Genomic DNA, 12627 nt, shown 5'->3' on the forward strand with positions numbered 1-12627 from the left:
AAGTTCTTTATCATCCCTTTGCAGCAGCTAACTTTTGTTGTCTGTTGACTTCGTTCCAGACAGAGTCAACCGTGGGAGGCAGCTATAAAATCTCTGTTCTACTGATGGAGTTTCTGAGGCTTAGGGTTAAGTCAGGAATTCAAAGTCACATAGAAATATTCAAACCCTGGGATCCCTGGGTGGCGCAGCGGTTTGGCGCCTGCCTTTGGCCCAGGGCGCGATCCTGGAGACCTGGGATCGAATCCCACGTCGGGCTCCCGGTGCATGGAGCCTGCTTCTCCCTCTGCCTGTGTCTCTGCCTCTCTCTCTCTGTGACTGTCATAAAAAAAAAAAATAAAAAAAAAAAAAAAAAAGAAATATTCAAACCCCGAACTGACCAATTCCACTCTGCAATACTGCACATCCCCTATCTCTTTGTAATATTTAGTTTTAGAGCCAGTTGGACCCCGGGCCTTCCAGAAAAGGAGAAAGGAAAATCCTGTGCGTCCTCTAATTCACAGCCCATAGGGAAGGACTGGTGCCTGCAAGCTCTTCAGGTGCCAGGAATGGCTTGGTGATGCTTTGTCTCTTCTTCCTTTCTTTCTTCTTGCCACTGAATGTCCCCTTCTTTTTTTTTTTTTTTTTTTTTTTTTTTGAATGTCCCCTTCTTGAAGCACCATCTTAGCCTGTGGAGGACCAAGGGGAGGAAGGAAAAGGCTGGCCTCTGCCTTTAGTGCCCACCTTTTGAAGGGAACAGGTGGCACCTCTCAGGCCTGTTTCTTCCAGAAGGGCCTCTATTCTGGATGGTTCACCACAGCAGCAGGTGAGAGGAGCTTGCCAGCTGCTCTTCTCTCCACCCCAGGGTAGCTTGTCTCACTCCTCTACACCCCCCGCCCCCTTCCAGAATCCAGGCCACCAGATGGCCTGAGCAGGCTGTGTTTATTTGAGGCCATGGAAACCTACAGCTCCTTTTTTCTATTACTCTGGGTCAGGAGCAGGGCTGGAGCCCAATAATGCCATGGAATGATGCTGACTTTATTACTCATAATCCCTGAGCTGTTGACCTGAGTCCCTGGCTTTGCTCCCTGGAGCAGCTTATTCCTGTCTCCATAGAGATGCCTCAGTTCCCTCTGAGGTTTTGGGACTAAGACGGGGAGGGACCCAGGAGATTCCCCTTACAGCCTAGAGCCTGAAAGGCAAGTGAGTGACAATCGCCATTCCCTTCCTAGTTTGCATATACAAAGCCAGGGCCTGGGAAGTAGTTTATTCCTCCCTAGGGGCATATTTTGCTAGGTAATTGTGCTTTTGCTAAAAATAAAACACTTGGGACACATGGGTGGGTCAAAGGTTGAGCAGTTGAGCCTCTGCCTTTGGCTCAGGTCGTGATCCCGGGATCTGGAATCGAGTCCCACATTGGGCTCCTTGCATGGAGCCTGCTTCTCCCTCCGCCTGGGTCTCTGCCTCTCTTTCTGTGTCTCTCATGAATAAATAAATAAATAAATAAATAAATAAATAAATAAATAAAATATTTTTAAAAATAAATAAAAATAAAACTTCATTACAAATAACTAGGATGATTAATCACAAATTGAGCTGTTTTCATTAACCACACTGCCTCTCAACAAAGTAACTTCGTCAACAACTCTTTACAAACACTGCTTGCTCTACTTTGAACCTTTCTCAGAGTTAGAACTCCTCAGTTTTGAAGTTCATGTCTTAAGAACCCTGCACAAGGGCTCTGCATAGCCTGTCTGTGGTTGCCCGAATCTCCACTCACCTCCCCAGCATTCCTTCATCTCCTGGCTAGGAGAAACTGTCATCATGCCCACAAAGCTGTTTCTTCTGCGAAGGGGTGTGGGTCCGCTTTTAAAAAACATCTCTTTCTCTACCTGCCTGCTTCTCCTCCCATCTGGTATTTGCCTTGTGGAGACTTCACACACCTGCTCAACCAGGATTTGCCTAGACTGCCTTGTGAATGAACCTGAAGTTACTAAAACAGCTCTACCAGACTTCACCTTTCAAAAACACACTCCCAAAGAACTCTCCTTTTTTTAAAAAAAAATATTTTTTTAGGGACATCTGGGTGGCTCAGTGGTTGAACGCCTGCCCCTGGCTCAGGGCGTGATCCTTCAGTCTGGGGATTGAGTCCCGCATCAGGCTCCCTGCATGGAGCCTGCTTCTCCCTCTGCCTGGAAATCTTAAAAAAAAAAAAAAAAAATATATATATATATATATTATTTATTTATTTATTTATTTATTATGTGTTTATTTGACAGAGTGTGAGAAGGAATACAAGTAGGGGAGAGGGGGAGAGGGAGAAGCAGACTCACTGCTGAGCAGGGAGCACCAGGTGGGACCCAATCCCAGGGCCTGGGGATCATGACCTGAATGCAAGACAGACGTTCAACTGAGCTACCCAGACACCCCCAAATAGCTCATCTTACAAATATTTATTGAGTACGTATCATGTGCCAGGTTCTGGGTGCTGCAGACCCAGCAGCGAGCCAGTGCCCTCCTGGAGCTTGTTATATTCTGATTGGGGTCAGGCAATAAACTAAAAATAATAATAAGATTGAGTGACGTGAAAGGAAAAAAAGGAGATAAAGCAGCGCAGAGTCAGAGAAAAGGGGATGGAGCCGCACTAGGCCAGGCGGGCGGGCCTCGATGATGGAGAGCGGTCCTGGAGAAGGGCGCAGCCCCAGAAGAGGAGAGAAGTGGTGTTTCAGGGGGACACGGATTCCGGGGGTTCTTCTTGAGAGCTCTCTGCTGGACAACGTGTTTCCCTCCGCCGCGGCGGGCCTCCGCGCTCCCACCCTGCCTCCCGGAGGAGATGCCCGGGGCAGCGGCCCGGAGGCGCGGCTCGCCGCCTCTCTGCGACCCGGGCGGGAACTAACAGCCGCGCGGAACTCAAGTCTCGAGGGAAACAGGCTCGGCGGGACGCGGAAGGAAGCGCCCACCGGAAGTGGCCCGCAGACCCGAACATGGCGGCCGCCGCGTCCTTGCACTGGGGCCTGAGACGAGCCGGGGCCTGGCTGCTCCCGTGGCCCGTGCGCTGCCCCCGGCGGGCTCTGCACAAGCAGACGGACGGCCCCGAGTTCCAGAGCATCTACAGCCTGGACAAGCTCTACCCGGAATCCCGGGGCTCGGACACCGCCTGGAGGCTCCCGGTGAGCGAGGAGGGCGGGGAGGAAGGGGAGGAAGGGGCGTTTCCCCGCCGCTGCCGGAGACGTCAGCTTGCCGGGGCCGCATTGGCCGGGCGGGAGCAAACTGGAGCCGCGGGCGGCGGGAGCGAGCGGTGCCGTGGCCGCGGGACGGGTCCTGCCCCCAGCCCCGCCCCCAGCCCCGCCCCCTGGAGGCCCGGGAGCACTCAGGGTTTCCAAGAGCATCACCCGCTTTTCCGCGTTCGTTACCGGGCCTCCAAAGCGGACGCGAAATCCAGAGGCTGCCAAAAAGTTTGGAACCATTTGGGAAGTTACATGGTCCGTAGCTTCTAGGAACCCCAGCGCGCCTGAGGAAACTGGGCTTCTCTTCAAGACGCTTTTATTTCCAGCCCGCTGGGTACAGGCTCTTCGTCAGGCCCCGGGCAGGAGAGCGAGAGAGGACCTAGCCAGTTCTGGTCGCGTTTCCACCTGCAGGACTGAAAGACAGCATGCATTTATTCACTCACCCATTCAACAAACTTCAAATGAAAACATGTTTGTGTGCACTATGCTGGACATGGAGATAGGGAAGTGGGAAAAAAAAAACACAACCACAATCTGAGTGTTTGTGGAGCTGATCTTCTAATGGAGGGAGACAATAAATAAAATCAGAAATACAGAGTGTGTGAGGTGGTCGTTAAGTACTTTGGAGAGAACAAAGCCTGGAAGGAACAAGTGCTAAAGAAGAGGGAAGGATTGTTGTTTTAAGTAGGATGGGAAGATGGCATTTGAGTAAGGACCTGGAAGAAGCAAGGCAGTGAGCCATGGGAATAGTGGGGAGATGAACATCCCTGCAGCCACCTCCAAGTGGTAGGTAGCATGCTCCACCTGTTCAAGGAACAGCAAGCAGGGAGGTGTGGCTGAGCAGGGGAGTCACAGCAGGTGAAGCTGAAGAGGAGAGGGATGGGATGGGGCAAGGCTTGTTCACAGGGTTAAAAGGCCTTTAGCTTTACTCTGAATGCCATGGAATCTATGGAGGATTTGAGGCAAAGGAGTGGAAAGGTCCAGCTTAGTTTTACAAGGATCACTCTTGGGCTCAGTTGGTGGAGCGTGCAACTTGGGGTTGTGAGTTCAAGCCCCATGTTGGGTGTAGAGGGTACTTAAAATTAAAAAAGAAAAGTAAAGAAACAAGGATCACTTTCATAGAGCCTTACAGGGTGGACTGTAGAATGGTAAGAACAAGAAGGCCACTTACAAGATCGCAATAACACAGCCAAGAGATGATAAGCAGAGAGGAGGCACTAGGACTCATAAGAATTGGTCAGGTGTTAGGTATATTCCGAAACAAAAGCCTGTAGGATTTGCTGATGTATTTTCTATAAGAAGTGAGAATAAGGGGGATCCCTGAGTGGCTCAGCGGTTTAGCGCATGCCTTTGACCCAGAGTGTGATCCTGGAGTCCCAGGATCAAGTCCCACGTCGGGCTCCCTGCATGAAGCCTGCTTCTCCCTCTGCCTATGTCTCTGCCTCTCTCTCTCTCTCTCATGAATAAATAAATCTTAAAAAAAAAAAAAAAGTGAGAATAAGAGAAGAATTGAAGTCTGAGGTGGAAGAATTGAGTTGCCATTAGTGGAGATGAGAAAGTTGTTTGTTCTTTCTCATTCAACAAAAAGTTTATTGTGTACCTACTTGGTCAGGCACTGTTTGAAGCATTGCAGATAAAACAGAGGCCTTGCTTCCTGGAGGTGATGTTCTAATGGAAGGAGCAGACAGTAAAGAAATGAGGAAGACACATCTGGTAGCGAGGAGAAATAATGACAGACCAGGGTGCTGCCAGAGAGTTTGAACCAGGAAATTGGAAGTGATGAACATAGATGATATTTTCATCAACATAGATGCAGTGCTCTAGGGAAAGGAGTAGGATAGAGAAGAGAAAGGCTTCCAGGGGCATGTCAGTGTTTAAAAGTTGCAAAAGGCAAGCAAAAGAGCGTGGGAAAGTCATAGGGAGGTAAGAAGGAAGCTGGTGAGGACAGTTCAGGAGGAAGAGGGAGAAGAGGCCCTGAGGAAGCTGGGGCCTGGAGTCTTCCGTGCTGCAGAGAGTGCAGGGGGATGAGGATTTCACTCCCAAGTCATTCTAGGATGAAAAGGGATGAAGGGGGGGGGGTGGGATGGGGACGAGACAGGTGAGCATACCATGAGTTTGGGTGGCCAGAAGAGCCTCAGAGGGCCTGTGGACATGGGGCTCACAGACATTACTACTCAGAAACACCACAGGAGAGACACGGAGGTGAGAAGTCCTGGAGTGAGTAGTTCCATTTGACACAAACCGTCTAGGCAGATGGCCTCTCACGTGAGCCCCTGTGGCCCAGGAAGGAACAAGGTGGCCCACCAGGTTTGTTGCTCTGGGTTAGTAGAGCGTGTTCCTTTTGGAGTCTGTCTGAGGCACATGTACTGTGGAGCCTGCCTTGCTTCCAAGAAGCCAGGCCCCTGATGGTTGGTGCCCGATGCTAGCTAGCTAAGGCTGGAGATGTCAGTTCCAGTTTCCCAGAAGAGTGTTTCAGAGGTGGTACCTCTGGAGTCTGGGGAAACTTTTTCTGTCATCTTGATATGATTTTGCTGGGGACCTGAAAATATTTGTATTACATTTGCATTGTGGCTTTACGTCCTTTCTTTGATTGCCCTGGACCAGTTAGGAGTCACAGAGCAGGTGATGTTAATTTGACACTGTGTATGTTACATTGCAGGATGATGCAAAGCAAGCCAATAATGACATTCCACTAGGTAAGTAATTTTATTTTATAAAAAATCAGTCACTTCCCCCACTCCTCAACATTCCCTCCAGATCTTTCCAGCTTAACAAAAATAAACTGTCTTTTGGTGTGCAAAAGCAAAATCCTCTCAGTGCTGTTTAGAAGGCCAAAAAATGGTGGTACAGCCACTTTAGAGTGTTGTGTAGTGTACGTGTGCAAGCTCTTGACGATCTTGTGGCATGGGCCAGTCTCTACAGTAGATGAGTGGATGGTTATTTGGAAGAAGTTAAGCTGCAGGGACGCCTGGGTGGCTCAGTGGTTGGGCGCCTGCCTTTGGCTCAGGTCATGATGCCCGGATCTGGGATCGAGTCCCGCATTGGGCTCCATGTGAGGAGCCTGCTTCTCCCTCTGCCTGTGTCTCTGCCTCTCTCTGTGTCTTTCATGAATAAATAAATAAAATCTTAAAAAAAAGAAATTGGATATGAGGACTGGCTTGAGAAATGGCAAAGAAAGGGCAGACTTGGTGGCTGGGGAACAGGAGGGTGGGACTTCTCCCTGTAAACTGTTTGCATAACTTTAGAATTGTGTGCAATACAAGGCAAGGCCTGACAGGCAGAGCCTGGGAAACAACAAGCCTTTTTTAGAATCAGAGAGTTTGTGACATCCACAGACAGTGAAAAGAGTAATAGCCATAGGTGCCGGCTCCTTGTGGCTCTTGTTCAGGGTGACACAGAAACAAAGAGGCTAGTTAACTGAGACACAAAGAAGAGGCCACTCTGTGGCCTAGGAGCTGGTGCCTTGCTGCAACTAGCAGTTTGGTCGCCGTCAGCTATGCCTTGAGGAGTACATGTGGCTGGAGGTGGCAAGAAAGCCCGTCTCATCAGAACCAAAGGCAAAAAGATTGTCTCCTGACAGCCTCCAGGGAGATAGGTGGGAACCAGCCATGTTGCAGCTCCTCACCTGCCCCAGGTGCTCTTGTGTTGGGGGGCCTCACAGACCTTTTTGAAAGACAGACCCTGCCCTGGCAGCCTCTGTGGATACAGGCAAGGTTGCCGACACGGTGCTGGAACTGTCCCCCCACAGTACCATGCATTCCTCACCTTTGCAGAGAAATGAATTGATTTGATTTTTCAAGAGGAAGGAGGTCTCTAGGGGCACCTGGGTGGCTCAGTCAGTTAAGTGTCCAGCTCTTGATCTCAGTTCAGGTCTCGAGCTCAGGGTTGTGAATTCAAGCCCCACATTGGGCTCTGTGCTACGCATGGAGCTTACATTAAAAAAAAGGAGTAGGGGATGCCTGGGTGGCTCAGTGGTTTAGCGCCTGCCTTTGGCCTGGGGCGTGGTCCTGGAGTCCCACATCCGGCTCCCTGCATGGAGCTTGCTTCTCCCTCTGCCTGTGTCTCTGCCTCTCTCTCTCTTTCTCTGTGTCTCTCATGAATGAATAAATAGAATCTTTAAGAAAAAATATAGACGGGTGCCTGGGTGGCTCAGTCGGTTAAGCATCTGCCTTCAGCTCAGGTCATGATCCCAGGGTCCTGGGATGGAGCCCTCCATCGGGCTTCTTGCTCAGCTGGAAGTCTGCTTCTTCTTCTCCCCTCTGCCTCTCCTGCTGCTTGTGCTCTCTCTGTCTCTCAAATGAATAAATAAAATCTTTTTAAAAACAGAACAAAGTCTCAGAAGCAGTCCTGAGATGGGCCACCACTGCCCATCAAGGCCTGCTCTCCACTGCCTTGGGGCCAGTTCTTTGCCACCCATACCTCTTGCAGCTCCATCCAGTCTTCTGAAATCTTCCCACTACCATCTTCCCCACTTTCCTCAGACACTGTGAGTCTGCTTTCCACGAATTACAAAAACAGAAGGAAGGAACCTCATTTTACATTTTACAGACAAACAAACCTGAGGCCCAGAGAAGCAGAGGGACTTTGCCAAGATCATAGTGATAGAAGCAAGGTTCCCAGCTCCAGTTCAAGTACACTTTCATCCAGCAGATGTTTCTACACGCTGACGGGGCACTGGACCACACACTGAATATCTGTCCCCTTGCAGCTTACAGTCTGTGGGGATCCCACATCCACCACATTTTGAAATAAACAACAGTAAACTAAGTTTGTCCCTTAGTTTGAGCTTTTGAGTCTTTGCTTTAAAACAAACAAATGGTGGGGCACCTGGGTGGCTCAGTGGTTAAGCATCTGCCTTTGGCTCAGGTCAGGATCCCAGGGTCCTGGGATCGAGTCCCACATCAGGTTCCCCACAGGGAGCCTGCTTCTCCCTCTGCCTATGTGTCTGCCTCTCTCCGTCTCATGAATAAAAAAATCTTAAGAGGGGCAGCGCCGGTGGCGCAGCGGTTTAGCGCTGCCTGCAGCTCCGGGCGTGATCCTGGAGACCCGGGATCGAGTCCCACATCAGGCTCCCTGCATGGAGCCTGCTCCTCCCTCTGCCTGTGTCTCTGCCTCTCTCTAGCTGTGTCTCTATGAATAAATAAATAAAATCTTAAAAAAAAAAATCTTAAGGAAAAAAAAAAAGGCAAAAAGCTTGGGGCAGCTGGATCTAGTGAGATGGACTGGACCAGAAGCAGACAACCCAGGTCATGATTTTACAGCCTCTACTGTGATCCTGGGAAGGACACTTACTCTTGATTTTAGTTTTGACATCTGTGAATAATCTCTGACTTTACTGCTCTGAATGTTACATTAGTATATGTAAAAGCCATTGAAAGAGGGGTGTAATGGGGATAGTGATGTTGATAATAAATTAACAGTTTGTGCATTTTGCCATGGAATAATCTTTTTCTTTTTGGTGTGTGTTCTGTTTTTATAGATCGTTTGACGATATCTTATTGTCGGAGTAGCGGTCCTGGGGGCCAGAATGTTAACAAAGGTACAAGGCACCTTGTTTTCTTTCATTTTAAAACTTGGCTGGGAGATGTACTTGAGTTCAGTGCTTACATTCATATGGAATAAAGGGATTTTTTTTAGCAGAAGCTCAAATACCACCAGTTTATAATAATCCTCTTTATTCTTTTGAATGTGGTCTGATCCTTAGACTCTCAGCTGTGGGTTGCTAGGACCAGGGTTGGCTTGTGGGCCTAAACAAAGGGAAATCACAGTGTGAGTTGGCAGCCAGCTCAGAGAACAGGTTTCCTTCCTTCTCATGGAACCCATCCCCCCATTCTTTTCAGACCCACTAAACTGTAAGAGAAGCACTGAGCATTTAGTTCCTGGAAGTTACTTTTTGTCCAGAAGTGCCTCGCTACGTTTGCAGGCTCATTCCATCACCAACTTTGCATTCCCAAGTTGACACAGGAAACGTCCTTGGCTGGATGTCTTGTCTCCCTGTTTCAGGATCATCACCAGCCACAGGGTGCAGAGCCTACTTGAGAGTCTCAGTGACCCGTGCTCTCTCGTCCCTTTATTCACAGTGAATTCCAAGGCTGAAGTCAGGTTCCATTTGGCAACTGCCGAGTGGATCGCAGAGCCCGTGCGGCAGAAGATAGCCATCACGGTAACCACGGACTCCTTTTTCTGTAATCCCTCAGTTGCATTTAAACCTTTACTCTGTGGAACTCAGGTTTGCCTTTGTTCTCTGCAGCATAGAAATAAGATCAACAAGTCAGGAGAGTTGATACTCACCTCTGAATGCAGCCGCTACCAGTTCCGAAATCTGGCAGATTGTCTTCAGAAAATTCGAGACATGATTGCTAAGGCCAGCCAGACAGCTAAGGAGCCATCCAAAGAAGATGCTTTATTACATAGGCTCAGGTGCCAGAAAGTGCCCCAAGCTCCTCTCAGCTGATTCTTGGGGGGGTTGAGGGGTCGCTGCACAGAGGAGACAGGAGGTAGGGGGAGGGCACGACTTCCCAGCAGAAGGTGGGGAAGCTCTGGGAGTGAGAGAGGCCTCCTAACCGAGTGGGGCCCCCACAGTGCTGATCTGCTGCTCTGCTTCCCACCCAGCTGCTAGCAACTGTCATCACTTTGAAAAGCATCGATGGGGCATCTGGGCCTAATTGCAGTCTTTTTGTTTTCAGGATAGAAAACATGAATCGGGAGAGGCTGAGAAAAAAGCGAATAAATTCTGCCATAAAAACAGGCAGGAGGGTGGACATGGACTGAAGTCCCCTCCAGAGTCACTCGGCCCTCTCTGGGGGTCCAGGCTGCAGCAGCCCAGAGCCTGACACCGGCAGAAGACCCTGAGAATGTTCATTTGGAAAGGGGGATGCAGGCCTGAGTTGCAAAGGTCTTCATAGGCAATCACGTGTTATCGAACCTTAATTATCCATTTCATGTATTAGCTGCAGTAAAATTGCAATAAATGCGATAGGCTTCACCTCATGCAGAATGCTTCAGAACAGAATTCCAACCTTTTCTGTCCATTGAAATCTGCCTCACAATTGTGGAGCGCAGTGGTCAGCGGGGGGCGGGGGGGGTGACAACAATGAGCTGCGGTGTCTGCACTCAGGGAACATACCTGGGGTGGGAGGGCTGAGACAGGTTAGCAGACCTCTGAGGCTGAGGGGGCTTGAAAAGGGAATAGAATCTTAGTAGAGGTGGGGAGGGACATGCCAGTTGGAAGGAACAGCATGAATATGGGAAAAGAAAAGGCTGGGGTGGAGAACCCAAGGAAGCTATCTGAATGATGGATTTGAGCCAGGGGGTTGTGGGAGGTGAGTCTCGAAAGGGAGACAGAAGCTCTGTGGAGACTCAAATTTAAGTTCAAGAGTTTAGATTTTAAAAAATGTAGGTGACAGGGAGGGGCGCCTGGGTGGCTCAGTCAGTTAAGCATCCAACTCTTCGTTTTGGCTCAGATCAGGATCTCAGGGTCATGCACTCAGCAGTGAGTCTGCTGGTGCCTCCTCCTGCTTGAGCACACATGTGCATGCTCCTGTGCACGTTCTCTCTCTCTCTCTCTTTCCCTCTCCCTCAAATAAATAAAATCTTTTAAAAAAGAAATGTAGGTGAAGGGGAACTGCTGAGATTCTCAAGTGGGAAGGAGTACCACGTGTTAGGTACTGTCACATGCTGTGGGGTTTTAGAGGCAAGAAAAAAACGAGTTGGAACTGAAAATAGGTTTTTGCAATCCTCTGGGTATGGGAAGCACCCAGGCCAGCATAACTATAGCAGCTCACTCTGGTGTGTATTAATTTATTAGAATGTTCTCTATAATTTTGACCTAGTTCACTCGTTCAGCAGATACTCCGTTGTGATGCTCTAAATGCCAGACAATTAGCTGTAGTAGTATATACACTTGATGTGAGCAGGGCCCTCATCATTCATGTGAGTGTAAACAAAGGGTTAAAAACTTACTGATAAATGACTAGCAAGAGTCCCCTCAATAGACTCAGGGCCCAGGAGGGGATGAAGCTCATACGCAAGACAGTGCAACGTTGATTTGTTTATTCGTTAACAAATAGTGAAAGCCAGGCACTGGTGAAGTCCCAGGGACTCAGCAATGAACAAAAGGAGTCCTTTCTGAGGCACCTGAGTGGCTCAGTCAGTTAAGCATCTGCCTTCAGGTCATGATCCTGGGGTCCTGGGATCGAGCTGCGCATCGGGCTCCCTGCTCAGCAGAGTCTGTTTCTCCATCTCTCTCTGCTGTTCCCCCTGCTTGTGCTCTCTGGCTCACTCTCTCTATCAAATAATTTTTTTTTTTTTTTCAAAAGCTCTTTCTTCCAGACAATTTACATTCGGTCAGGTGATGATAAAAGCTGAGAAGAAAAATGGATTCCTGTTATGGTAACAACCTAAAACGTGGTAAATAATTTGTCTGAATAGGCTCTGGGAACCAGAGAAGCAACTAGTTCCAGCTTGAGGGTCAGAGAAAATAAACTTGCTGGAGATGGGGAGGAAGGACGGGAGGGGCCAGTCATGCAAACAAGGTAAGAGCTTAAAATGTGACCCCTGGGACATTTATACTACCTCTGCAGAGGCTGTCGGGAAGGTGTCTGTGAAGGGAGATGAGCATAGGCTGGCGGACTGACCCATGTAGGAGGCAGGGACCCATCCTTGGAACTAGGGCAGTGGCAACAAGAAAGGAGAGCCACTAGCAGGTGCAAAAGGGTGATGGAGACAGAAGATGGCTCCAGGTGGAGCATGGAGCAGGTGTGTGTCACACGGGTGATGTGTATGGAGATGGGAGGCACAAAGGGTGCAGCCTCGGGAGGATGCTGGGATGGAGGATGGGGGATGAGAATGGCTTCGCCTGTGAGGAGCTGACTCGTGCGGCCCGAGGAGGAAGGCTCTGAGGTGATGCCCAGGAGAGAGGGTGGAGGCCTGGGGCCGCGAGTGAGGGTGCGGTTGGAGGATGCAGGATGGAGCGCAGAAGCAGTGTTGGGGATGGTAAGAGCCATGGAGGATGAGCAGCGCAGAACCTGGGGACATGCTGGGTTAGATGGTGGCAGCAGGGGGACCAGGAAAAGCATCCCTGTGGGCTGACCCTGGAGCACAGTGCTGGACCCGAGGGGCCCCCAGAAAACACTGGTGACACAGGAAGGGACCTGGAAAGGCATTCGGGACACACTGGAGGGGATGAAAGGATAACAGGCTGGGGGACAGGGAGTAGAGCACAGGGATAGGATCCATCCTTCAAAAGGGCGGGCGGCTGGGCTGCCTGGCTGACTCGGGTAGAGCATGTGACTCTCGGGTCCTCAGTCCGAGCCCCACTTCGGCAGTGGAGCCTACTAATAAAACAATTGTTTTTAAAAAGGTAGAGGACCGCAGAATGGACACAGGTGACTGCCCCAGCCAATGGCTCCGTGGGGTCCTAGTT

General features: G+C 49.8%; 1 protein-coding gene across 1 annotated transcript; it reads left to right on the forward strand.

The window, feature by feature from the left end:
* The first annotated feature begins 2921 nt into the window (after nt 1-2921).
* On the forward strand, nt 2922-10188 carry MRPL58 (mitochondrial ribosomal protein L58). Its single transcript, XM_041723793.1, has 6 exons — nt 2922-3146; nt 5863-5899; nt 8683-8742; nt 9284-9366; nt 9454-9623; nt 9890-10188. The coding sequence occupies exons 1-6, from the start codon at nt 2961-2963 to the stop codon at nt 9972-9974; spliced, it is 621 nt and encodes a 206-aa protein (XP_041579727.1). The 5' UTR covers nt 2922-2960; the 3' UTR covers nt 9975-10188.
* Nucleotides 10189-12627: the final 2439 nt, after the last annotated feature.

The sequence above is a fragment of the Vulpes lagopus genome, chromosome 12 (assembly GCF_018345385.1).
Source record: "Vulpes lagopus strain Blue_001 chromosome 12, ASM1834538v1, whole genome shotgun sequence".
Classification (NCBI taxonomy): Eukaryota; Metazoa; Chordata; class Mammalia; order Carnivora; family Canidae; genus Vulpes; species Vulpes lagopus.

What these genes read in the sequence shown, in the direction of transcription:
- MRPL58 (XM_041723793.1), top strand. Translation starts at nt 2,961, where the DNA reads ATGGCGGCCGCCGCGTCCTTGCACTGGGGCCTGAGACGAGCCGGGGCC. An exon ending in ACACCGCCTGGAGGCTCCCG is followed by an intron (nt 3,147 to 5,862) that starts GTGAGCGAGGAG and finishes GTTACATTGCAG; the next exon opens with GATGATGCAAAGCAAGCCAA. An exon ending in GCTTTATTACATAGGCTCAG is followed by an intron (nt 9,624 to 9,889) that starts GTGCCAGAAAGT and finishes TTTTGTTTTCAG; the next exon opens with GATAGAAAACATGAATCGGG.